At 41.8% G+C, this 27,363-nt stretch overlaps 1 protein-coding gene across 2 annotated transcripts in view; it reads right to left on the bottom strand.

Moving 5' to 3' along the window:
- The window catches only part of LOC122646732 (purple acid phosphatase-like), a 46,883-nt gene continuing 19,520 nt past the window's right edge, over positions 1-27,363 (bottom strand). Inside the window, exons 5-9 of one of the 2 annotated variants that reach the window (XM_043840337.1) lie at positions 13,814-13,946; positions 13,355-13,575; positions 3,445-3,566; positions 3,100-3,305; positions 1-11 (exon numbers count right to left, since the gene is read on the bottom strand). In XM_043840337.1, coding sequence (XP_043696272.1) covers positions 3,110-3,305; positions 3,445-3,566; positions 13,355-13,575; positions 13,814-13,946 — 672 coding nt within the window. In that variant the 3' untranslated portion in view covers positions 1-11; positions 3,100-3,109. Of the gene's footprint in view, positions 12-3,099; positions 3,306-3,444; positions 3,567-13,354; positions 13,576-13,813; positions 13,947-27,363 lie in introns of those variants that run through there. The other variant, XM_043840338.1, reaches the window with a different exon arrangement.

Genomic DNA, 27,363 nt, shown 5'->3' with positions numbered 1-27,363 from the left:
CTTGGATGATGCTACCTTTGGGTGAGCATCACCTTTCTTTGCTGCTCTTAGAGAACCTTAAGTTATTGGGCATTCTAATAAAATCAAATTTTATCACTTTGGTGGATTCCATCTGACCTTATTAGAGTACCCAACAACTCATGATGCAGCTATGGGATATTTGTTTATAAATTAAAAACAATTCAATATATAAAATTTATGACACACATCAATTCTATAAAAATTATAGTTGTTCTGCATTGCATCATTGCATACTATTGCAAATGTATGCCTCATAAATGATAGAAGTAAAAGAAAAACAATGCAGGTATACACCTTTCAAGAGTTGTAAAAACACAGAAAATGGTCACTGTGGGTCCCAGAAGTCACAATTGAAGCAAGTGGGGCATACCATTGCATAGCCCTCGAAAAAAACAGACGCAGCGGGAAAAACCGTGACCTCAAACTCCCTCTCATGCGCCCTCACGCGTGGTTTGAATCCGGCGCTTGATATCACACGCGGTTGGTCAAAGCCAGTCAACCTAAGCGGTCTGAACCGGGTTGAACCGAACCAGTCTAACACAGTTCTAACAGGGTCGGTCCGACCAACCGGGTAGTTTTCGGGTTAAAAAATCAGGCCGGGTAATCCACCTCACCCGGGTCCGGGTCAACCCGTATCCCCGGGTCGGATTGCCCCCTTCGGGTTGGATCAAGTCTGATCTAGTTGGGTCGGGTTCGGCCTGACCCATCTAGATCTGGCCCACTTGGGTCGGGCTTGGCCCAACCGAGTTCAGGTCTGGATGGGTCTGACCCGCCAGCTCACCGGGTTGACTCGAAAACCCTACCAAGTCGACCCGGCGATGAATCGTCCGCATCCGTCTCACACCAAAACGGTTTTTTTTTTTTTTTTGAAAGAAAAATAGGCGCGTGAGATCCACGCGCTTTTTTCGGCGGCGCGTGGAGACGTTTCCGACGAAACGGTTTTCATGACCTTGACCTCCTCTTCCATTCCATATAAACATTTTCAAATTTTGGTGGTCGTACACCACCGGCAGTGACTGTACAAGGTAGTTCCAAAACCCAAAAAATCTTAAAAATTCGTTTCAAGCAAAACCATGGATTCCAGATCCATATGGGTTGGCTTTGATACCACTTGTAGGAATTTGCGAATCCCAATCAAACATTCACATACACCCATATAGATTTGGGGTAAGAATCGAATAATAGAACTTACCTTTAGAATGACAGCTGTAGTCGATCCCCAAGCTTTTCTCCTTCCCTTTAGCCTTCCATAGCCTCTTCACTTTTCTCTCGTGAGTAGGAATACCAAATAACCAGTGACGGCTGTGGGGACCTTAGGGTTGAATATATATTATATTCTCCCTGATCCTAACCACACTCCCACAATGTGTAAGGTCAGTTATACCCTTCACTTAACCTGGAGTGAAATAACACCTTATGGGCCCAATAAAGCAAACCCATATTAATTAAGCCCAATAACCCAACAACCTGTTTTCCTTTATTGTATACATGTTTTACAACTTTTTAACCAAACAACTTAGATTAGGCTAATTTATTTTCAAGTAAATCTATTATTCATATTAGTATCTAAGACTAGTAAGCCTACGAATGATCCAAATAGAAAGAGAACATCCATTGGCCAGGAGTGGCTAGGTGCCTAACACATTCCCAACACGTAACCTTGAACTTACCCAAAGATCTGGAGTATTGACTTTTGTCTTATATATTAGAGTCAATTCTCTCCCGAAAGGAGGAACACATTTATAGGTCCTAGACCCTTATGTAGGTGGCAACTCCAAAAAGAAGAAGAACCATTTGCCCTCTCTTCCTACACGGGAAAGAAAGCAGGGTTGGGGATCCCCCAGGGTTTACATTCCCATATACCTACATTGTCTCGGTCAATAAATACTTCTTTTCGTTGCCAAGGCTACGTAAAATCTCACCTTTTACCTTGCACAATATGAGCTTCCTTGATATTTCTAATGTGGTGTGGGGTGCGACCCTCCCTCTCTCTTGTCACGCTTCAGCCCTTCTATTTCTCAACTTTGTTGGGACATAAAGTTCTTTTTATTTTTTTGGCTTTGGCAAAAGTTTTATATACCGGCAAGCTTAAAGAGTATCTCTAAGCTAATAACAAATTTTCCCATGTTGACGGGTAGAGTGGCAATTTTTACCATATAAATATCTAGGACATGGTCTAGATTGGCCACATGTTAAATTTCAAACTCAAATTCAACCATGTTCTTTTGCATCTTTATATTCCCATATATTTTCAACCACCCATTTCTTCTTAGAAAAAGTTATATTTGTTCACTGCATCTTCAAATTTTTATTTTACCACTTGGGCTGCATTTATTTCGCTATAAAATACTTTTGGGAGGAAATAGTCTTTAAAATTTTTATTTTTACATTTTTTCTATCTCGTATTTTTTTTGGGTGGACATGATAAATAAACATATTTAAATTTTGAACATGATTGTATGAAAGGAATAATCCGAAAATATGATGTGGGTGAAGTCTTTTATAGATTTCAAGAGTACCAATAATCAAGTTACCATCACTATTTGGTAAAACAAATACTGGATTTTGAAATGGATGTTGATTTACCTCTTATATCTTTATACTATTTTGAATTGATTTCAACAAATTTCGTAAAATATTGTATGGTGAAACATACATTGCCTTGGCAACTCCATTTTGTTGGGACATATCCTAAGTTAAATTATCCTATCTTGATTTGCACAGAAACTTCTAACCCAGTCCTAGACAGAGTGGGTTGGACTTCCTACATTCTATTAGGACATTGTTTGGGTGGCTGCAGGCTTTTTGGACACAGGTCATCTTTTGGAACCGAATTTTACAAGATTGTCAAAGGGTCTTGACCATGTTGTGGATCTTAGTATGAAAATCAGGGAGATATGGTGCTTCAATCGCTAAGATTTTATTACATAAATCAAACACTTTGGACAAATAGCTTCATATGAATTGAAAAATGTTCAATCACTTTTAAAGTAGGCATGGGGTATCAAAAAGGAAAATAGATCAATAACATATAACTAGTGCTTGATACTTGTTCTATGGAAAAAAAAGTGAGAAGACTCATTTATAATCACATTGAAGTGGTGGTTTCAATCACAGGATACCAATATCTGTTGTATAACCATACTGAATCGGCTTCTATAGCATAACCATCGTGATTTCGATGCCAGCCAAAGTAAGCATGGGTCCGGTTCTTAATAGAAAAAATACCATGACCATAACTGGCTTCACGAAATGCAGAATATTGCGGTTGCGGTTCTGTCATGCTGCAGAATTTTAAGGAATAAAATTAGAAACAAATATTAACGTTTCATACATCATGAATACAATGAGGAACTAGGATAAGAGAATAAAGCAAACATAAACCACCATGGCTATTTTAAACAAGTTGAAATACATTCTTACATGGTTGTTAGGCCTTCAATATTTCCTCCATCACCAATTGTTATGTATACAGGTGCATTTGGATTACTTACAGGTGTGCATAGACCATTTGTAATATTGTACGCAATGTTGGATATACGTTCCTGTAATGAATAATTTACCAGTGTTAAAAAAAACAAGTCTGATACCATGATATTCTCTTCCCCTTGGAAAGGAGGAGTACATAACAAAGTTGAAGCATTGCAAAGCTTAACAGCCACTAATTTTCTCCTCTCTAGATTTTACAATTGAAGTCTTTTTTCTTTTTATTTTTAATTCCTTCCTAATGCAAGCATGGACTACAACTACACAAAGGAACCTAAAGAATGAAAACATTTGAAAAGACATTGTAAATGTAGGAAGTATGTTTTCAGAATCTGATACTTCAATCTTAGAGCCTTTATTTATGTAATAGCGGCAATAAACAAGTTTTAAGTTATATTTGTAACTTTGTACAACTTTGTGTAGGAAATGTGTGTCCATCAAACCTAATTCGAATAGTTTAAATTGAATTAATTCTTATAATTTTTTGTGTGATTATATATGCCCTAAGGTTAGACCTTTAAATTGTTTACGACTAGCGACTGGACTAGGTATTCAGTTCATAGCCAAGATCTTTTTCAAGAAGACATTAGATGCCAGCCACAGCCAAGATCTTTTTCAAAGAAATTGTTCGTATTCATGGCCTGCCTGAATCCATAGTCTCCAACCATGACGTGAAGTTTATGAGCTATACCAAGCTGAAGTTCTCAACGGCCTTCCATCCTCAAACCGATGGACAGACTGAAGTGTGTAATAGGAGCTTAGGGAATCTTCTCTGCTGCCTTGTTCGTGATCATGAGAAGACTTGGCCCTCTATTTTGGATATAGTTGAGTTTTCTTACAACAGCTCCATTAACCGTACTACCGGAAGGACGCCATTTGAGATAGTTCTTGGACTTCAGCCCAAGAGACCCGTTGATTTAGTGCCATTGCCACCTCAAGCTAGAGTTACCATCGAGCCCGATGCGTTCCTACGGCATATTACCAATGTGCATGCAGCCATTAGACGCTGCATCGCAATCAGCAATAAAGAGTACCAAGCTGCCACCAACCGCCATCGCAAATAAGTTGAGTTTCAGCTAGGAGATATGATCATGGTGTGCATCGCTGCTGAACGTTACCCTCCAGGTGCCAATCACAAGCTTCACCCAAGAAAGATGGGGCCATTTCAAGTACTGAAATGCGTAGGAACAATTGCGTATATGCTGGAGCTGCCGCCGGACATGAAGATCAGCAATGTGTTCAATGTAGCCGACCTTACCATCTACCTTGGACATCATTCAGACGAAGGAGATTCAGCACATGCTCTACGGCTTCCCCAGTTTGCCACTCCAACAAAAGAAGTAATTAAAGAAGTGCTTGACAAAAAGTACACCATGATGAGGGGTGGTAAGGGTTATTATTCTTTCCTAGTCAAACGGAAAGGCTGACCAATCAAGGACAGAACATGGATCCATGCAGACGATTTTAAACGCCTTGACCAAGAGTTGTATGAGAGCTACATGACATTCCTCCATTCATCAGAGATGAATGTTTCTAAGAGGAGGGGAGCTGATGCAGAAGCCTAGCTGTCTAGCAAGAAATACACTAAGGGAACTCATGGGATAAGGGCTGGTTCACTTCACCAACTAGTGGACCAACCCAATGGGTCATAGGGCCAACCAACTTTAAGTTGGGCCGGGTCTCTCAAACCCAGAATCGTGGGACCATTATTGTTAATTTATTGACAAAATTTTGGGACTTCAAGTACTGGCCGATGCCACTTATGGTGGGGACCACTTGAAGGAGTGAAGATCTAATCAAGTTTCTAATTTATTTCAGTCCTAGTTAATTAGAGTAGTTTCTATTTTTATCTTGCACTTCATCACTCATTATGTCAAGTTTCTATTTTCTTTTTACTTGAGGTGCAAGTTCTGCCCTCTTTATATTGTAAGGCTGTTTATGCCTCCCCACGATTTCTATAGTGAATGAAAATTGCTTTCAGCAAATTATGTTTCCTTTCTCAAGTGATGAATGTGACTTGAAGGATTGAGAAACCTGGCTGAGAGAGCTGAAGCATCTTTATCCCTTTTTTCTCTCCTAACTTCTTCCTTTCCCCTCCCTGCTCGATCTCTGTTGGTGACTGCTGCTGCCTGTGACTGTTGCTGCTATGGAAGGACACCATCCGAAGGCTGCTGTGATCCCTCCCTCACCTCTGAGTATTGTTGCTGTTGCTGATTTGACAAAACAGAAGCTGTACCACCCCTGCTGATTCAAGCTCTGCCTGGGTTTCTGCTGCTAACTTCAAGGCTGCATAACTCCTTATCCCTCCATCAGAAGTTGCTGAGTTTTGAAGCCCCACTCCACCCCATCATCCACTCCACTCGACCCCACTTCCATTCCATTCCAGTAGCTGGATTAGCCTGCACCATAAACCTTCTATTTTCATTCTTCCTTTCCCATCTCCACTTTTACCCATCTATATTGACCCAAAGCTGCAGGCCAAGCTTCAATCATCAAGGCCAACACTCGGTTACTGTTGGAGTCCTAGAACAGCACTGTTTTGAGGGTTTTCTCTTAACCTTCTAATTTGGTGTCTCACTGTTATCTCCACATCAAGCCAACAGAATTGAACCAAATTTGGAGTCAAACATCCTCTTACCATCCTCTACACTCAATCCAAGTTGGGTGACCAACACTTAGCCGGTTTGGTTAGAAACCCTAACTTTTTTCAAATTTTTGTGGGTTTTTGGGACTAGAAATCTAGTCTTACATTATGCTCTCTTATCTTGATTTTTGTTTATTATATTTTACCTGCTTGGGAACCCATTATCTGAAGTCTTTGTGATGTTGTCTATTGTTCAAACGGAGACACTGTTATTGTTTAAATCCGATTTCATTAGATTACTCAATCTTCCCTTTGCTACATATTTTGTTGGTGTTGAGTTAAAGCCATAAAACCCTTTCATTTATATAGGTACTGTCCTTATAGCTGATTGTCCATGTATTTGATTTCTTTATCGTTTGGCTGAGTTTGTTTTTCTTTCCCCCATTGTCCCCCTTTGCTTTATAACCCCGGAATTTGCTAATTATCTCTGTTGGTGTGTGTGTTTTACATTCTCATTCTTGAGTGAGTAATATTATATTTCACTGTTCAGAAATTACTGTATCAGAGTGGTTTTGGACATACTGTGTTCCTCCAGGGTAAAATAAATTTATATTTCAGCCATCTACGGTTTCTTTTTATTTGGCCTCATCTACTATAACTTTGTTAGCATTTTTTTTGTATGCTATGTTGTACTACCTGCTCCTCATATTGACACTAATCTGAACTACTTGTTGAGTATCATCTTTTTTTTAGTTTAAGCTCTGCTTTATCTTCCCTGTGCCTTGCTCTGCTTGAATATACACCTTATTTTATCTTTTTGAGTGTGTCCTTTATTGCATTAGGTGAGCCCTCTCCTTTGTACCCTTTGTTTTACTTTTCTATTATATATATATTTCCTTTATAGAGGTGCATCAGGTCGGCAGCCGGCACTTTAATATATTCTGTCAATCTCCTTTTACATGGATCCTTTTGTTTTATAATCTCTTTTTTCTTGATCTCATGTCTTTACGTCCTCACTTTTTTTTTTTTAGATGAAAAAAATTCAATACCAAAGGAGAGAAAGAGGGGGGGGGGGGGGGAGAGAGCATACAAATGCAAACCAAATACAAAGCCCAGCCAACAAAAGAGAAGGCAAGGGCCGGCAAAAAACAGGGGGAGAGCCCCAATCAATTACATCATACTAAAAGGGAAAACCCGGGCCACAACAAAGGAACCGAACCCAGCCTCGACAAAGCACGCTATCCAGAAGTATGAGGATCCGAGGTGTCACGACAGAAGGCATGGCCTTTGATATCCATGCTTAGAGGCATAAGCTTCTCGGTGCTGGACAGGGAATATGCTATGTAGGGTTGCTTCTTAGGATAAGGAGGGGAGCTAGAACCGCTCCGATGGTAAATACAAAGGGGGAACGGGGTACAATAGGGGGATGAAGGTGATCAGGGAGGGCCATGGGCTGGGGCACAGTAGGGGTTAACCCTACACTGGTAGTGTGAGCCATAGAAGGGCGGGCCAGATTAAAAGGGTCAAGGGAAGAGGACAATGGGCTGAAAGTGCTAAAGGAGGGGTTTAATGGGCCGGGAAAAGAAGTTGGCCCATTAAGGTCAGAAGGAATCAAAGACGAAAGGGTGGAGGGCAGAGGAGGGCCCCACCCGAAGGATATTGGTGGTAAGAGGCATGTGAGTGGGGTTAGTGGATCGAGAAATTCCAAAGGAAGCAATTGGAAGGGATAAGGAGGAAAGACCAGAGACGATCGGCGCAAAACCCGGATGATGGCGACATGTCGCGGGAGCAGAAGGATGGGGGTTCTCGAGGTCTGTAGTAGACAGAGCAGGCGGTCCTTCGCCAGAGGATTGAAGCAGCGAGAGATGGTTTGGACCAACAGTCCCAGGAGAGGTTAGGGCCAGCGAAGATGGTTTCTCATGGCTGCAGGGAAAGGTGGAGGTGGAGGCACGACGGCGGAGATTATTTCACAGTTGACTTCTATGGTGACCACACGAGGGGGAATGGAGGTTCGAAACCAGGGTGGAGGAAGGAGGAGGGGGTAAAGAGAGGATATGTTGGTTTGTAGACCAAAAGAGGGAGGCCCTACAATAGTGGGAGGAGGCGATTGGTCCAAGACAGCTGCAGAAGGTTCAGGATGAGGGGAGATGGTAGTGGCATAGGGGTTAGAGGAAAGGTTGAGGTCAGAACCAGAAGACGGATTAGAAGAGGGGTGGTGTGAGAGAATAGGGAAGGGAGGGGATGGGCATTTGTCCTTGATGTGGTCGAAGACCTTGCAAGAGTTGCATTGGGGAGGCATCCAATCGAAGTGGACAGGCTGGGTGAAGGAGAAGCCTTCGTCATCGACGACCAAGATGGATGTCGGCAGCGGAGAATCAGCCGAAACATCCACAAAGATTCGGGCAAAAGCAAGCCGGTCTTGCGTTTTTGTCTTTCCGTCAGAGAAGAGCGGTTGGCCAAGGACCGAGCCCAACATACTCAAACCCTCTTTACACCAAAAGTGCAGGGGGAGACCAGAGAGGGAGATCCAAAGGGGAAGGGAGCTGAAGTCAAGGTGATTCAATTAGAGATAGCGATTCCATTACCTGAGAAAATCAGCTTTCTACCAACATTCCAAGGACCTCCGTCAAGCACTCAGTGTTTGTCGCCATCGTCAGAGAACTTGAAGATGAAGAAACCATTATCCAAGAAGTATGCTTCGAATCAACCACAAATGTTCCATTGTTTAGTTAGGGAAGCTTTGACTAAGGGGAAGGGGGGGCAAGTACCCATGAAGTGTCCACCCAAACAGTTGTCCCATTTTTTAACTTCGTGCACCAGAAGGTCAGCTTCATAATGGGCAGCTTTGGAGCCACCGATAATGGTGGGGGGGACAAAATGGAGGGGGAAACCATCACAAAGGGAAGGGAGCGGCTGGGTAAAGAGGACAGACCAGGGCAAGTTTCCGGGGGGGAGGGGGAGGGGGAGGGGGAGGAGAGGAGGAGGGGAGACCCTGGGTGGTGGTGGCACCACCCCAGGATGGTCGGACATGGGAAACCTCAGCTCACTCTCTCATCCCCTCTCATCACCTTCAAAACAGCTAGATGTTTCGGTTGTGATCGAAATGTAGACAAGGGCAAGTGAGAGAAAATTTGTCAACCCAAAAGCGTAGGATTAGATTGGCTTCATAGAACATTGGATCCTTAACGGGTAAGAGCCTGGAGTTGGTAGATGTTATGAGGAGACGAAGGATAAATATCTCCTGTATCCAAGAGACAAGATGGAAGGGTAACAAAGCAAAGGTGCTCAATGACTTCAAACTTTGGTATTCGGGAGATTATAGCAATAGAAACGGAGTGGGCATAATCATGGACAAACATCTAATAATGATGTAGTAGATGTCAAAAGACTGGGAGACAAGATTATATCTATCAAACTGGTTTTGGAAAAAGAGGTTCTCAATATTGTTTGCGCTTATGCACCTCAAGTAGGATTGGATAAAGGTAGCAAACGACAATTTTGGGAACACATGGATGATTTAATACAGGGTTTTGGCCATGACGAATCGATTATTATTGGAGATTACCTGAACGGACATGTTGGGAGAGATCATAGAGGATATGAAGGTGTCAATGGCGGTTTCGAGGTTGGGGAGAGGAACGAGGAAAGGGACCTCAATTCATGACTTTGTGGTAGCTTACGATCTTCCCATTGTGAACACTTTCTTTGAAAAAAGAGAGGAGCACTTAGTTACCTATAAAAGTGGGAACCATACCAATCAAATAGACTTCTTCCTAACAAGAAGGGCAGACATAATGGTGTGTAAGGACTATAAGGTTATCCCGGGGGGAGAGCCTAACCACCCAACATAGACTGGTGGTCCTGGATATATGCCTCCATGCACAAAAGCATAAGAGGAGGGAACCTATATAACCTAAGATAAGGTAGTGGAGACTAAAGGGTGGTCCCTAAGAACATTACTGATAATGTGGTCCATAGTTGTCATGGCGTCTAGGCGACCCAAGGCGCTGGAGAGGGTAAAAAATCAAGGCGACACCAACTAGGCAACCAAGGTGCCCAAGTCGACCAAGGCACCTGGATGCCTAGGCTACGCCTTGACAACTATGATGTGGTCAAACAAAGAAAGTGGGACTTTGAAGGAGACACCAATGTGATGTGGAACGAGATGATGACGTGTATTAAGAGGGTTACCAAAGATGTGCTAGGGGAAGCGAAGGATAGTCTTCAGGCTCTTAGGGAGACTTGGTGGTGGAACGATGAGGTCCCAGCAGCCATTAAGACCAAAAAAGATTGTTTTAAAACATGGCATAGGACTAAAGAAACAGAGGATAAAAAGAGGTATTATAATGCCAGAAACAATACTAGGAAGATTGTGGGGATGGCTAGGGCGAAGAAATATGAGGATTTGTATATCAACCTAAAAACAAAGGAAGGGGAAAAGGCTATATATAAGATTGTAAAGATGAGAGTAAAGAAGAGTAGAGATTTCAACCAAGTGAGGTGCATCAAGGGTGATGATGGAAGAGTGTTGGTAAGGGATGAGGACATTGTGAAGAGATGGGATGAGTATATTTGCGACCTACTAACTGGAGATAGGTCAAGTAAAAATGACCAAGATGACTACAGTATTCCACAAGACACCACATGTCTTAGATATATAAGAAAGATTAGCGTAGCGGAAGTTAAAGAAGACTTAAGAAAGATGAAAGCAGGCAAGACACCAAGCCTAGATGAGATTCCAATAGAAATGTGGAAAATCCTAGGAGGCTGTGGGGTGTTGGCTAACCAATTTGTGTAACAGGATTATGGCCACTAGAAGATGCCAAATGAATGGAGGAGAAGCATTATCCCAATATACAAAAATAAAGGTGATATCCAAAGCTGCAATAACTATAGAAGCATAAAGCTAATGAGCCACACTATGAAACTTTGGGAGAAGGTTATTGAAGCCCGCTTGAGAAGAGACTCATATTTCGGTGAACCAATTTGGCTTTATGTCAGGTAGATCCACGGCAGAAGCTATCTACTTATTGAGGAGACTAATGGAAAGATATAGAGATAGCAAGAAGGACCTACATATGGTCTTCATTGACCTGGAAAAAGCCTATGACCAATCCCTAGAGATTTAATCCGGCATGTTCTACTGAAGAGAGGGATGTCGAGTAAATATGTGGATATAATTAAAGATATGTATGAGGGCATGGTGACTAGTGTGAGACCTGTGGGAGGTTAAGGTAAGGAATTCCAATTACGATTTGGTTATATCAGGGATTAGCCTTAAGCCCTTATCTATTTGCACTTATTATGGACGACCTAATCATGAGCATCCAAGACGAGGTCTCGTGGTGTATGCTCTTTGCCGATGATAACGTTTGGTGGATGAGACAAAAGAAGGGATTAGGGCTAAATTAGAGCTATGGAAATCAACCTTGGAAACAAGAGGCTTTCAGATTAGTAGAACGAAGACGGAGTATATGATGTGTAATTTTAATCACACTATGAGGGATGCTAACATGGTGCGAATTGAAGAAAGAGAGATACAGCAAAGCGACTATTTTAGATATTGGGGTCAATCATAATAAAGATGGTGACAAAGAAGATGATGTTTCACAGAGAATCAAAGTGGGATGGATAAAGTGGAGAGGTGCGTCTGGAGTGTTGTGTGACTGACATATTCCCTAAAAGCTTAAAGGAAAATTCTATAGGACTGTTGTTCGACCGGCTATGATGTATGAAGCAGAATGTTGGGCGGTCAAGAAGTGTCATATCGAGAAGCTGTGTAAAAGAGATAAGGATGTTAAGATGGATGTGCGGAAAAACTAGGAAGGATAAAGTACGGAATGAAAGTATTAGAACTGATAAAGGAGTTGCCCAATCAATGACAAGCTCCGAGAGAGTCGTTTGAGGTGGTATGATCATATTCAACAGAAGCCTAGGGATGCCCCAGTAAGGAGGAGCGATATGATTTCAATTGAAGGAGCTAAAAGAGCTAGGGGCAAGCTTAAAATGACCATAGGAGATGTTGTGAGGAAGGACATGCTCACTCTAGGTCTTGTACCAAGTATGACCTCAGATAGAGCCTATTGGAGGGCAAGGATCCATGTAGCAGACCTCATTTAGCTAAGAGTCTCCTAAATTGTTGGGTTATGCCTCATTTCTCTTACTTTCATCTTTTATCTTTCTTTTGTCCATTTATTTTCATCTTTTTCTTGTCATCTTCTAGTTATCATTTCTCATCTCATTTCCCATCCCCCCCCCCCACTTTTTTTTTTCTTGTTTAAACAGTAGTCTTCCCTACTTTGTTTTGTTTGGATCCATGTAGTCGACCCATTAAGTTGGTATAAGGCTGAATTTGTTGATGTATAAATGGTCTTAAATATTATTCTCAATTAAATAATTATATTTAAAAATATTTTATAAGAATCTTATGTCCAATTCATGGTCGAGATCCCCTGATAGTATGTTTCCAAGAAATTAGCTAGGATTATAGACTGTGTTAATATTTTCTTATATCCAATCCATGGTCGAGATCCCCTGATAGTATGTTTCCAACAAATTAGGGTTATAGACTGTGTTAGTATTCCATGTCCGTTGGCCTGTTGAGGATATTGTGAAGCTGAGAGACTAAGAGGTAAATAATTTTAATAATTTGTGGGTTTTCTATTACCATACTTTTACGGCTGGGTCATGTAATAGATAAATAGTTTACTTATCACTTCAGCTGCAGTACTTTTTTGTAAATAAAGAGAATAAAACAACCCTAGTAGGATCACCCAATAGGATCCATCCACTTGTTATGTGGGTACCACTCATGATTAGGGTTCCCTCATCTGCTGATGCTAAGGCGAAGGAGAAAGGTATCGATTGAAAGAAATTTAAGTTTTAAAATTCTCTCTTTATTTTCTTTTCCTAAAATTAGCGTTTTGAACCCTAACCATCATTGTTTAAGAAGGCAGACCCAAACTACTAAGTGGAGACACCAACACAAGTGCTGAAATCCTTAGGAGGTGTTGCACTTGTGAAACTAATGAGTAATTCTAAACCCTTCTTTGTTTATTTCAAATACCTAATGCATCCGAGAATCGGGTCGTGTGACAAAATTTTGATTTTGAATTCTCCCATCCCCAACACTTTGGATACACAAAAAGATGCACTAACCTTAGCGAATGCTATCAGCCCCGACTAAAATTTTAAGATCTTACCTACACTAAAAAATAGACACATTGAAACAAAGTAACATAAAGAGAAAGGACAGTCACTTACAGATCTTTCATATGCATGAACATGGCCAGCAAATACGACATCAACTTTGTATTTTACAAACCATGGTTCAAATACTACTCTCATAGCTTCTCCTTCCATATAGGCACCGTAGTAGCTGTTATACAATGGAGAATGCATAAGGATGATCAACCATGGTGTCTCACTCCTATTCACTTTAGGTAGCTCTTGCTGAAGCCAAGCATACTGAGAACTGTACTTTGCTGGAAGCAGAAATAGAATTATCACAAAATAATCTTGCTATATAAATCAATCTAAGCCAATTTTTACTTCTAATATGCTCTTTGATCAAGAGCATTTAGATGTATAAGATCAAGCTACATTCATAAATTAGAACAATTAGAGTCAACCCTGTAACTGCTATGATGCTCAAAAATTGTAACCGACCATTTAGAATGTTTACATTTTAGTTAAACAATTTAATAGACTGTTCAACCTTACCAAATGCTGAATATGAAGCAAGGACGATGATATATGCTGAAGCTCGCTTCATTGAGTACCAAAATGGTGAATTTGAAGAATTTGATGGCACAAAAAATCGGTTTGTATAGGGCTTATAAGGTACAGTTTCACCCTACAACAAATAAAATCACCATTGTTAGCTCATACATATATTTAGTTTATTGTGTGTATCCTAAAATATAAAAACCATTACACGAATGAAATGGGCCTAAGGTATCAATTAAAATCAACAGGAACAATGTAGTAGTGTTCATCATCCAAAGTTCTATTGTTTTCCTTTTCGCATAGATTGCTCAGACACATTCTGACATTGATGAAAATTATCAGTATATTAAACTATGAAATAGTTTGAGGTAGCACAATTTTTAGTCATGTCAAAATTAAATTCTTAAGACCTCTATATGCTAGTTATACGAAAGGATGTCATTTTACAATAGAATCTTTGCGCAGTTTTGTCATGACAAGAGAGGAGCAAAACCTTCCCACAATCCCACCTCAACGGAATATTAGAACATTTGGTTATCTAGAGTGAGATTTTGGGTTGAGAACAAAAAACATATCCTTTTTCCCATCGGCCCACGTGGCTAATGATTTATCCCACCCACCCCTCACAAAAGTCCCACCGATTTAGTGGGACTTTGCCGAAAATCCAAGGTCAGAACCAACAGGCAGCACTGCCGAAGCCACAACTGCTGAAGCTTCAGGGATGGAATCAACGAGGTGAATCAAAGTTGCCATGTTATCTCTACCAAATGGCTTATGGAATGGTAAAGTTAAGGGGAACTTCACTTTCACATTACTGTCCGTTTATGCCATCTACCCCATCACCATGTAGGTCTAAATCCCATAAGAATCCCACCCTAAAGTCCCCACTAAAGAAACAGGGCCTTCGGGAAAATGTCAAAGAGAGATATATCTGAACATGATTGAATGAAATCCAGATCCAGTGGTATGTTTTGTAAATTGTTTACAAAGTTTTGTTTGAAAATATTAATTAGTATAAACATTTATTATATAAATGGTCTGAAAATATTTTGGTGATCCAATTAACAGTTCAGATTCTCTACACATGAAATTACGATGGATTAGGGTTTTAAAAGTAATTATTTTCATGCTCAAGGTTTATTACGTGATATTGTTAATTGGAGAGACCTAAGTGTAATTAACTACCACTTTGTGAGATATAAGAGTTATAATTACATTATTTATATATATATATATATATATATATTGGTAAATGTTGAGAACCGTGGGATTAGTATCTTTAGCATCTTACATTAGGGTTAATTAGGGTTTCCCTTTATTTATCTTTTTACCCTTTTACCCCCTCGATTGTAATTCTATTATAAATAAAGACGACCTCTGTCATTAATGACAAGTCACATCATTCCCAAAGTCTCTGATTCTGAACTTGGTATCAGAGCCCAAAAACCTAAAAGTTTTTTTCTCGTTCTTCGTGCTTCTCTTCTCCATCACCACCGCCACCGTTTGGAGGCACCAGCCTCCTTGTCTAGCATGGTAGACGGTACCTGAACCATGCACCTTTAGTTTCTTTTCTTCAATGTGTCTCCATCACCACACAACTTCCCACCACTGCGACAACGTTAGTTGCCTCTAGCCCACACCAACTGCCTGTTGTGCCTCTTCCTGCCGCGATCTCCGTCGATGGGCCCTTCACACAGCGATCTCTATTGCCACACCACAGTCCGCCGGCCCTCTTTGCTGGTGTCGCCACGCTGCCCTTCCACCAAGATCCACATCGCTGCGCCACCATCCGCAGGCCTCTACTGCCGGTGCCACCGTGACCTTGCCATTGCGCCTCCCATCGCCGCTCTTCCCTATGTCGCATCTCCCTTGCAGCCACAACTCTTGTGGCCTGTACCTTTTATCAGTTGATTGAGGTCTCTCCCACCTTATTATCAGTTTATCACCATGACTGATGAATCTGTTAGTGGTACTTCCACTGGTGTGCCCTCCATTGGCACAATTAAGGTACACCCACCTGGTCATTTAAACAACTCTGGACTTCACGCTCTTCAACCTAGCCCCATCAAGCTCAATGGCCAGAACTAGCTTACTTGGTCTCATGCATGCCTTCTTGCACTCCGGGGACACAATTATTCTGGCCTCATCACAAGGAACACTCCCAAGCCTACAGACCCAGCTGCAGCTGCTACATGGTCGTCTAATGATGCATTGATGATGTCTTTCCTCATCAATTCTATGGAATCCTCTGTAAGTCCCAGCTTCATCCTTTTTAACTCTGCTAAGGATCTCTGAAATGCTGTCCACCAGACCTATTCACAGGCAAGGAATTATGCCCAGATTTATGAGATACGACGACAGGTTCGTAGCACTATTCAGAAGGAGTTTTCCCTCACTGCCTACTACTCTGCCCTGACCACCTTCTGGCAGCAGTTAGATTTTTATCATCCCGTTGCCATGGTGCACCCTGCTATGCTGGTACTTTTCAGAAGGAGAGGGAGATGGAATAGGTATATGATTTTTTGACTGGTTTGAACCCTAAATATGATCAAAAAAGGAGGGAGCTTCAACTATGTCGGACTTCAGGCCCATTGCCCTTTGCAATCAGATTTACAAGTTCATTGCCAAAATCTTGGCTTTCAGGCTCAAGACTGTGGTGGATCTCCTTGTTAGTGAAAATCAGTCCGCTTTCATCCCCGGCAGGAACATCTCGGATAATATTCTTCTATGCCATGAGATTGTTAGAGGCTTTGAAAGGAAGAATCACTCCCTAGCTGCTCTTATGAAGATTGACATCCATAAAGCCTTTGATTCTCTGAGATGGGACTTCATTGATAAGATGTTGATCAAGATGGGTTTTCCCTCGGCTTTCACCCACTGGATCTATTGCTGCATTTCTTCTCTGAGATTTTTTGTGCTTGTTAATGGCAGCCCGGCTGGTTATTTTGCTTCTACGGTGGGTGTTCGTCAAGGGTGCCCTCTCTCCCCTTATATCTTCACTTTGGCTATGGAAATCTTATCCCGGGAGATCCAATCCTGCACTGACCAGCAGCTCATCACCCCCATTCCTAAATGCAAAGTCCTCAAGCTGTCCCATCTTGCTTTTGCGGACGATCTCATGATCTTCTCAAAGGCCTCCATCACCTCCTTTGAGTCCATTATGCTTTGCTTGCAGCATTTCCATGATCTCTCGGGCCTCCAGATCAACCCTACAAAGTCCCTACTCTTCTTGGCCGGGGTCTCTGAGCTGGAAAAAGCCCCTTTGCAAGCCATGTGTGGCTTTCCTCTTGGCCAGTTTCCAGTCAAATATTTAGGCCTCCCTTTAATTCCAGCCAGGTTATCAGCCCACCATTGCACCCCCATGTTGGATCTTATCAGGAAACGTCTTCAACTGTGGAAAGGCAAACTTCTCTCTTACGCGGGCCTCCTGGTTCTCATCAAGTCTGTGCTACAAGCTTCCTATATCTATTGGTCTGGAATTTATGGGCTGCCTTCCTCCATCATCAAATCCCTGGAATCTCTCATGGCTTCTTTCCTTTGGAAGGGATCCGACTCCACAAGATTTCTCCGCCCAATTAGCTGGTAATCAGTTTGTCTTCCTCCTGCAGAAGGTGGTTTGGGTATTAGAAGGATTCAGGAGGTGAATTCAGCTGGCATCATCAAGTTGATTTGGAAGATTGCTTCTCGGAAGAAAAGTATTTGGGTGGATTGGATTTATTCGGGGCTGCTTCGATCGGATTCCATTTGGACCGTCTCCATCCCCTCGGATGCTTCTTGGGTTTGGCGCACTATTCTGGCCTCCAGCCACCTTGTCCTTGGATCCATTCACTCTCACATTGGTGATGGAAGCTCCACTTCCTTGTGGCTGGACCATTGGCATCCCAGGGGAATTCTCCTCCAACAAGTCACACCTAGAACTATCTATGGATCTGGGTTACCTAGAAATGCTTTGGTGGCTGATATCATTGATGCAAATGGCTGGGCCCCTCCTCCCTCTTCCAATCCTGAGCTCACCTCTATCTGGAACCATTTGCCTTCCATTCAAAGAAGACCCATTCTTAGGGGTGACTGTGTTATGTAGCTGCCAAGCTCTTCGGGCTCCTTCAGTTCCAAAGCTGTTTGGGATCTCATTCGGTGGCATCAACCTCTTGCCCAATGGAGGAAGCTTGTCTGGTTCAAGTATCATATTCCCCGGCACTGTTTCACGGCTTGGTGAGTCTTCTCCAACTGCCTTCCAACACAGTCCTTCCTTCAGCATCGGCACATTTCTGTTCCCCCTTCTTGTGGTCTTTGCTGGAATGGTGTTAAGGATTCAAATCACCTCTTTTTTTATTGCCCCTTCTCTCATTCCATCTGGAAAGGTATTCTTGCTAAATGCTGGCCAAGAAATCGTAGGATCCTTCCTTTCGACAGAGAATGGATTTGGGTTGATATGACTTTTGGAGGATCTTCTCTATGTGATGTGGTTGGTAGGATGGCTTTCTGCGCAACGATCAATCATATTTGGATGGAGCGTAATTTAAGGAAATGGACTACCAAATCCCGTTCGCTTAGCCAGATTTGGAACTTCATTTCCTTTGAAATTACTTCCAAACTCAGCTCGGTTACTTCCTCCTCTTGTAAGGACACCCCAAGGAACAGGCTCATTGTTGTCTCCTGGGTCTTCCTTCTATCTCCCTCCTTGCCGTAGGCTCTTCTGTTTGAGTCTTTTGGCTTTTGCTCCATGTTTTGTAAAGTCTTCCCTCCTATTTGAGGGTTGTTCTTCTTCTTCTTTAGTAATGAAATTTTTATTCACCCAAAAAAAAAGTCCGGGTACAGATACTAGGGCATGATTCATTCCATACTCTTCTTCAAGCATATAATTTGGTTCAATCTAAAGAACATCACAGGACTGTTATGATGCCTCATGCTATTCCCATAAGGTCAGCCTTACTTACTACTACTCTTTTCATTGTGGATACTTCCAAGGCTCCCTCCTCTACATGGGAGCCCGTGAAATGCGACTACTGTGGTCGCACTTGTCATACATGGGAAACTTGTTGGAAACTCCATGAGCGTCCCAAGAATGGACGCAATCACAAACTGAGCAGAACTCGTTCCCAGGCTCATCTCTCTAACGTAGCTGATAATTGCCATGCTCCCTCTACTATGACACCTTTCTCTCCGGATCAGATTGCTGCCATCCAACAATTGGTGACACAGTTGACTACTAGCTCTTCTTTTGTCTCCAATCTTACCCAGTCAGGTAATTTCCATGTCTCTTCTTCCAGTCCATTATGGCTAATAGACTCTAGTGCCACCGACCACATGACTAGTAACTCAGAGGTCTTCCGTACCTATTCTCCTTGCTCTAGCCTAGACAAGGTACGTGTTGCCGATACGTCTGTCTTCCATTTTGGGTAAAGGCTAAGTCTCTTGCTCTTCCCATCTCTCTCACCTCTGTTTTACATGTCCCAAAATTATGTGCTAATTTGTTATCTATTTATCGTTTGACCAGTGAGCTGAATTGTTTTGTTCACGTCTTTTCCACTCATGTGTGTTAGCCTAGACAAGGTACGTGTTGCCGATAGGTCTGTCTTCCATTTTGGGTAAAGGCTAAGTCTCTTGCTCTTCCCATCTCTCTCACCTCTGTTTTACATGTCCCAAAATTATGTGCTAATTTGTTATCTATTTATCGTTTGACCAGTGAGTTGAATTGTTTTGTTCACGTCTTTTCCACTCATGTGTGTTTCAGGATCCGGTAACAGGCGCAACGATTGGGTATGGTCAGGTCCATGACGGTCTCTACCACTTGGAATCCACCTAACAGCTCCTTTCCCTACATCAGCTCACACTTTCCATTCTGATAGCACATTAACCAAGCCTCATCACTGGCATCGCCATTTGGGACACCCACCCCTCTTTTCATATTTTAAGTTCTATGTTTCCTGATTTAGTTAGAATTTGTGGTTTGTAACAGCTCCATTGTGATGCGTGTGAATTTGCAAAACATACATGAAACTCTTACCCTATTAGTGATATTAAAAATGATGTTTCTTTTTCCATTATTCATTCTGATGTTTGGGGTCCTTCTAGGACCATTGATTGTGAAGGTTTTCGTTGGTTCATTACATTTATTGATAATTGCACACGCCTCACATGGATTTGCCTTTTACACCATAAGTCTGATGCCTTCTCTTGCTTTCAGTCTTTCCATGCAATGCTTAGGACTCAATTTGATGCTACCATTCGAGTTCTTCGTAGTGATAATGGTACGGAATATATTGATAATAATTTTCAGCAGCATCTTTCTTCCCATGGGATCCTTTCCCAAACTTCATTTGTTCGAAACCAAAACAAAATGGCATCCCTGAACGGAAGAATCGTCATCTCTTGGACATGACCCGTGCCTTGATGTTTACTACTGGTGTCCCTAAAATCTATTGGGGAGACGTTGTCCTTACTGCTGCCTACCTTATCAATACAGTTCTATCGAGCGTACTCAATTTTAAAACCCGTCTTTCCTTTCTCCCAAACCCTATTATTGCCTCCTCCCTTCCTCCCAAAATTTTTGGGTACGTCTACTTTGCCCACAACTCCTCTCCCAACTGATCCAAGCTGGATCCTTAGGCCCTTGTATTTTCCTTGGTTATTCAGCCTCCCAAAAGGGTAACAAGTGTTATCACCCTACTTCTCGCCGCCTTTATATAACCATGGATGTCACCTTTCATAAGTCAAAACCTTATTTTACAACCCCTCTTCAGGGGGAGAGTCTTGAGGAAGAGTTGTCATTAGCTGTTGGCTGTTGCCCCTATGATTATTGATAGTCTCCTAGTTCAGGGGGAGCTTCATGTCCAAGGGGAACCTATTATTGACAGTACCAATAGTGAGGGAGAGACATTAGTTCACTATGTTCCTGATCAAGACACGATAACTTACACTCAGAGTAGATTCAAGAAAAAGGTAACTGTTGTAATATGGGTACAAGGATAGAATCATCTTATAGGGGTATTTTGGTCTTGCACTCATTCTAGAATATTCTCTTATAGTATTATAAATAAAGCTGGCCTGTGTCTCATATGACACAATTCATTCTCCCAATTCCCAAGATAGATTTCATCATGGTATCCAGAGCCGAGAAATCGACCTAGGGTTTTGAGCTGTGATACTTGAGAACACCATCATCACCACCACTATTCCTCACCAAATCGCAATGCCAACACCACCATAGCACCACCACTTCCACCTCTCTCTCTCTCTCTCCTCTCGGCTCACCCTCTCTCTCTCTCTCGCGACTCTCTCTCTTTCTCTCACGACTCTCTCTCTCTCTCTCGTGCGCGAGACTACAGCCCCAACCCACTTCTTCTGCCTTCCTCCGCCAACTTCCGCCTTCACCACCCTTTTCCGCCACCACTTCTGCCACCATCAGGGTCTCTTTCCCTAATTTCCTCTTTCGTTCTCCCTTGATGGTGAGTGTATCCCACCTAGGGTCTTTTTTTTATCCTCTATTTATGAGTTAAATCACTTTTTGTGGGGATTTTTTAAGTGTGATTTGTGAGTTTGCCTCATCAGCAGCCATGTCTGACGACTACGTTCTAGACTAACTCTGTCAAGCTTGATGGGAACAATTACCTCATGTGGTCGAGGTCTGTTTTCGCTTGCAGTTGGTTCTCGTGGTTTGACGGGAGATCTGACTGGTAAATCTGTTCATCATATTGCTGCTAGTAAGGCCCAGGATAAATAGGACATCGACGAGTGTCTTGTGATTGCTTTTCTCAGCTCTATTGAACCTTCCACCTCCCAAAGCTACCTTCTACTGGAGAGTGCAGCTGATGTATGGAGTATTGCCAAAGAAACCCATTCTAAGGTTGGTAATGTTGTCCAGTGCTATGAACTCCGTAAGAAGATTCATAAGATGGAACAGAAGGATCTTACTCTCAGCCAGTACTATAATACCATGAAGGGTATTTGGCAGACCTTGGATTTTTATGAGAAATTTACTACTACATGTCAGGCTGATACTATAGCTTATCGCAAGTGGGAAGAAAACCTTCAGGTTAATGATTTTTTGGCTGGCCTGAATATGGAGTATGACCAGATCCGTTCTCATGTGTTGAATAATCCTTTTCCTACTCTTGAACAAGCCTATGCAATTGTGGCTTCAGAAGAAAGCAAGCGAGAACCTATGGTTCATCATCCACCTGTAGAGCGTTCTAACCAATATACGACCCCTTCCAAGGGTGCTTTGGCCTCTACCCCTGGATCTAGTGGGGCTCCGGTTCGTGGTACCGTTCAGCCTGGTAAACCCCCTGTGAAGTGTGACTACTGTGGTAAGGAACGTCATACCAAGGATAGGTGTTGGAAGCTACATGGTCGCCCACCCGAATCTCGTGGGCGTGGCCAGCCACGGTCTGGAGGAAGTGCTGCCCATCAATATGTAACTGAAGATGCTTCGTCTGATACACCTCTCTCTACAGATGAGCTGAGTCACCTGCGTCGTTTGATGTTTAGGCTGGAAACTACAACTCCAGCACCTTCGGCCCATGCCAGTGTCGCCTCTGCCACTATTGCCCCTACTTCCGATTATTCTACATCTTCCACTTTAGGTATTGAGTTATTGGTCATAGCTCCTCTGTCAAATTGGGCCCTTAGATCATTAACTCAGGAGCTACTGACCACATGACGGGTTCCCCTTCATTTTTTTCTTAATATTCTCCATTAGCTGGGAATAATAAGGTCCGGGTTGCTAATGACTCTTTTTCACCCATCTCGGAAAGGACTTTATTAAATGTTCACCTTATCTATCCTTATCTTCTGTTCTCCGTATTCCAAATTTTTCTACTAAACTGCTATCCATTAATAATATTACACGTGAGCTAAACTGTTAAGTAACTTTATTTCCTTCTCACTGTGTATTTCAGGACTTGGAAACGAGCAGTACGATTGCATGTGGTAAGATGGAAGGTGGCCTGTACCTGTTAGAACAGCCTCCTAGTGCATTATCTATTGTGGCTTCTCTCCCAGGATCTTCTTCCAAAGCTCTTGCTGATTTGTACACTTGGCATCGTAGATTGGGACACCCACCCTTAAGAATTCTTTCTAGCATAGTACTATATCTCGCGATATATCGGTATCTCGGGCCTACCGAGATATCCGAAATATCCGAGATATTGCGAAATATGACCGAAATATTGCATTTTTTCTGCAATATTTCGGGGGTCCATCTCGGGGGGTATTTGGCCATATCTAGGCCTGAAACTTCATGGATAGCCTTATTTAAGCTTAATAAACACATTTAAACCATAAAATTGTAAAAATGTGAATTCAAATTGGTGTTTTGGGCTTGCACCCTTGATTGACATACGGTCGCCGACCCTAATGTATAAATAGTTAAATACACATAGATTAGGCAGTTAATATTTAATAATAGTATTTAACTTCATCACATATCAAGTTAAAGCCAATACACATTGATGAGTGCCATGATTCTCATAAACTCCATAATATTCAATAACTCGCTTAAAGCCTTAAAGGCAATACACTAAGTGTCAAAGTTAGTAAGTCACAAGACTCGCAACTCGCAAGTCACAACTCACAAGTTCATAGATCAATGAAATCACAACTTAAGTTACAAATTACAAGTGCTAAACGCTAATAGTAGTTCTTGTGCCTCCTTGGATCAATCCCACTCATGCCTCGCTGAGTCGACGTCCATTGCTCTCTGTTTGAAGGACATATGTGGACCACGGTATAGAATCGGAGAAGAAACGAGTGTAGTCATCCACAAGTGTCACGTAAATGGAATCATCAACATACTGTAGGTAACCTATCCTAGGATATAAACTAGGGTTACCAATCGATCCAGTCCGTGAAGAAGATGATCCACTGTGATATGATGTTGGCGCCGGCGCAAGAGGCGATGGCATTGGCTGCATGTATGGCTGGTGAGGTTGGTAGCTAGGTCCGCTAGGGTATGCAAAGATGTTATCTACAAAAGATGATCCAAGATGTCCCCGGGATCGGACTCGTAGTCATAGTCCCCTACCCCACTAAACGCCCATATGATGATGATCCATATCCATATCCACCGTAAGGTTGTGATGCACCATAATCCGATGCCAATGGAGTGGTATGTCATGAAAATTAAAATAATTATTAAAGAGCAGAAAAATAAATCCGACACCGTGAAGCCGTAGATCGGCCATTGGTGTCTAACATATATTTAATTCATTACCATCTAAGTCATATTACCCCTAATTATTTCCTATTTTAATTGTAGGAAAATGAATTTTTAAAACCAGAAAAAAAAAAAAAAAAATACATATGGAAAAAAATTTCGACACCGTGAGGCTATAGATCGGCCTCCGGTGTCTAACATATATTAATATCATCACCATCCAACAAAATTTGTACAGTCTTTTCAAAAAAATAGTTTTAGAGGAATAGAATTTACCTTAAATAGTGGAAAAAGGCTTGGATGATGAGCTTAGATGACCCTCCGATGAGTTTACCGGCGAAAATCCGACAACAATGTGCTTGAACAATGGCTAGAGTGTTGGATGAGAGCTTGGAAGAGTGGAAGAATAGGCAAAAGACTGAAATTCCTTAGCAAATGCAGCTCTCGGTCGAAATATGGACCGAAATCTGCGAAATATTGTATTAAAGCCCCCCTTCACGTGACACTTTAAGCCAAAATACCATATTTCGTCGATATCTCACGAGATATCGACGAAATATGGTATTTTTTCATTTCGACCTGATTTCGCATCTCGGTAAGCTCGAGATATACGAAATTAAGCGATATTTCGACGAAATATCGCGAGATTTTGAACCATGCTTTCTAGTTTATTTCCTAATTTTTCCAAGTCATGTAATTTGAACAATTTTCATTTTGATGCTTGCATTCTTGCAAAGCATACCAGACATACCTATCCTATTTCAGATAAACGTAGTTTAGTTCCATTCAGTTTAATTCATTTTGATCTGTGGGGCCCTGACCGTGTTGTTTCTTCTTCTGGCTATCACTGGTTTGTGACATTTATCGATTGTTATAGTCGGACAACATGGGTGTATTTAATGCAACAGAAAAGTGATGTATTCCACATTTTTAAACATTTTCATAATATGGTTACTACTCAATTCGATGCCAAAATCAGAATTCTTCGGTTTGATAATGGTACTGAGTACTCTATTGGAACCTGTCAGTCTTATTTTTCTGACCATGGGATTATCCATCAAACCTCCTATGTTGATAATCCACCTCAAAATGGAGTGGCAGAGAGGAAAAACTGTCATCTTCTTGAGGTTGCTAGGTCATTACGTTTTTCTATGAATGTCCCTGTTCGTTTTTGTGGGGATGCTGTTCTCACTGCAGCCTTTCTTATTAATAGGATGCCCTCTCGTGTCCTGGATAATAAAAGTCCCCTTGACACTCTCCTTGGAACTGTCACTTTTCCTATTCCTTCTAAAGTTTTTGGGTGTGTTGCTTTTGTTCGCAATCATCATGTCCATGGGAAATTGAATCCCCGGGGTCTCTGGTGTATTTTTTGGGCTACTCTGCTACCCAAAAGGGATATAAATGTTATCAACCTTCTTCCCGGAAAGTTTTTGTGTCTATGGATGTTTTTCAGGAATCTGTTCCTTTTTATTCTATCACTCTTCAGGGGGAACCTGTTTCAGGTGAAGAGTTTCTTCAGTGTATTCCTCCTATAGGGCTGCCATGGAAAGAAGAGGAAGTTCCTGTTCTTGAAGATGGGGTTACTAGTCAAGAACAAGATCAAAGACAAAGTGTGGTTCCTATTCAGGGGGAGACTCTTGTGCTGGTAGAAACCACGGTTCAGCCAGGTTAGGAAAATAAGGTTCAGGGAAATAAGCCACTCAAAGTGTTTGCAAGGAAGAGGAAACAAGAGCAGCACAGGCCTACTACCATCTCTCCCACAAAATTGACTGAAATGATTCCAGGTCCTATTGACCATGTTCCTTCTGGTAAGCAACTCTCTACTCCTCTTAGTGATCCTACTCTTGACCTTCCTATTATTGTTAGGAAAGGTAAACGTAGTTGTACTCATCATCCCATATCTAATGTGGTCTCCTATGACTCTTTGTCTTCTAATTTTCAGACCTTTCTTGCTTCTTTGTCCTTTGTTTCTATCCCTAACTCTTGGCAAGAGGCAATGGCTTACTCGGACTGGAAAGAAGCTATGGAGGAAGAGATGAGAGCCCTAGGTAAAAATAACACATGGGATTTGGTTCAGCTACCACCTGGAAAGAGAGTTGTAGGATGTAAATGGGTTTTTGCAGTTAAACATAAAGTTGATGGAAGCACTGAGAGACATAAAGCCAGGCTTGTTGCTAGAGGCTTTACCCAGATGTATGGGATTGATTATCAGGAGACGTTTGCACCAGTGGCCAAGATGAATACTGTTAGAGAGCTTCTGTCTTATGCAGTCAATCAGGGATGGGACATATTTCAGCTTGATGTAAAAATGCATTCTTGCATGATGAATTGGATGAAGAAGTTCACATGAACATTCCACCAGGTTTTGATTCTCAGAGGACTCAAGGAAAGGTGTGCAAACTCAATAGAGCTCTATCTGGGTTAAAGCAATCTCCTCGGGCATGGTTTGGTAGATTTCACAAAGCAATGGTCTCCATTGGATTCAAGTAAAGCAATGTAGATCGCACATTGTTCATTAAGAAGACTACCACACATGTAACTATGTTGGTCGTGTACGTAGATGACATAATTATCATAGGGAGTAGCTAGGAGGAAATTGAATTGTTGAAAAAAAATTTGGGCACTGAGTTTGAGATCAAAGATTTGGGTAAACTTAGGTACTTCCTGGGAATTGAGGTTGTCTATTCTAACTGTTAGCATTATTAGCATTATTATGGAGTTCTTTTATTCTTTAGTTCAAGCTGGATCTTCTTTCTTTAATTATTGGTATAATCCAGCTTGAGGGGGAGTGTTGGAATATGTACTCCAACTGGTCCTTTTGGAGTAGTTTTTATGTTATTAAGTTTAAGTCGGCTATGTGGGTTTTAGTCCCTCATCCCCTATTTTAGTCTCTTGTAACTTTTCCCTCTATTTATCAATGAAGCTAAGCAATTATTCTCTCATTCTCTCTTTTCTAGCCCACGATTCTGCCAACATGGTATCAGAGCTAGTCTGATCTAGGTTAGAAAAAGAGAAAGAAAACCCTAATCCATCTCTTCAATCGACTTCTCCCTTCTCCTCCCTTTCTTGGCTTCTCCTCCTTCTGTTCTTCTTCCTCTCAACCTTGTAAAGGGGCAGCACTAATGAGGTAAACACAGCATATCAATGATTTAGTTGCTGCCCCCCTCCCTTTCTACCTTTTTTTATTAAAAAATTTCTGTTCGAAATCTGCTGGAGCCATACCTGCAATTGGAGCTGTCCAGAATTTTTGGAGATCTGATTTCTACCTAATAAAGATGGATCCTCCATTGTTGGAGCCTCCTATGCACCCTTTTCCAGCACTCTTCTACCCTATTCCATAGTCTTCCTTCCCTTTTTTCTTTCTCTCCATCTTTTATTCACTTTTCCA

This window comes from Telopea speciosissima, chromosome 11 (assembly GCF_018873765.1).
Source record: "Telopea speciosissima isolate NSW1024214 ecotype Mountain lineage chromosome 11, Tspe_v1, whole genome shotgun sequence".
Classification (NCBI taxonomy): Eukaryota; Viridiplantae; Streptophyta; class Magnoliopsida; order Proteales; family Proteaceae; genus Telopea; species Telopea speciosissima.
This window is presented reverse-complemented; position numbering and strand designations above follow the sequence as displayed.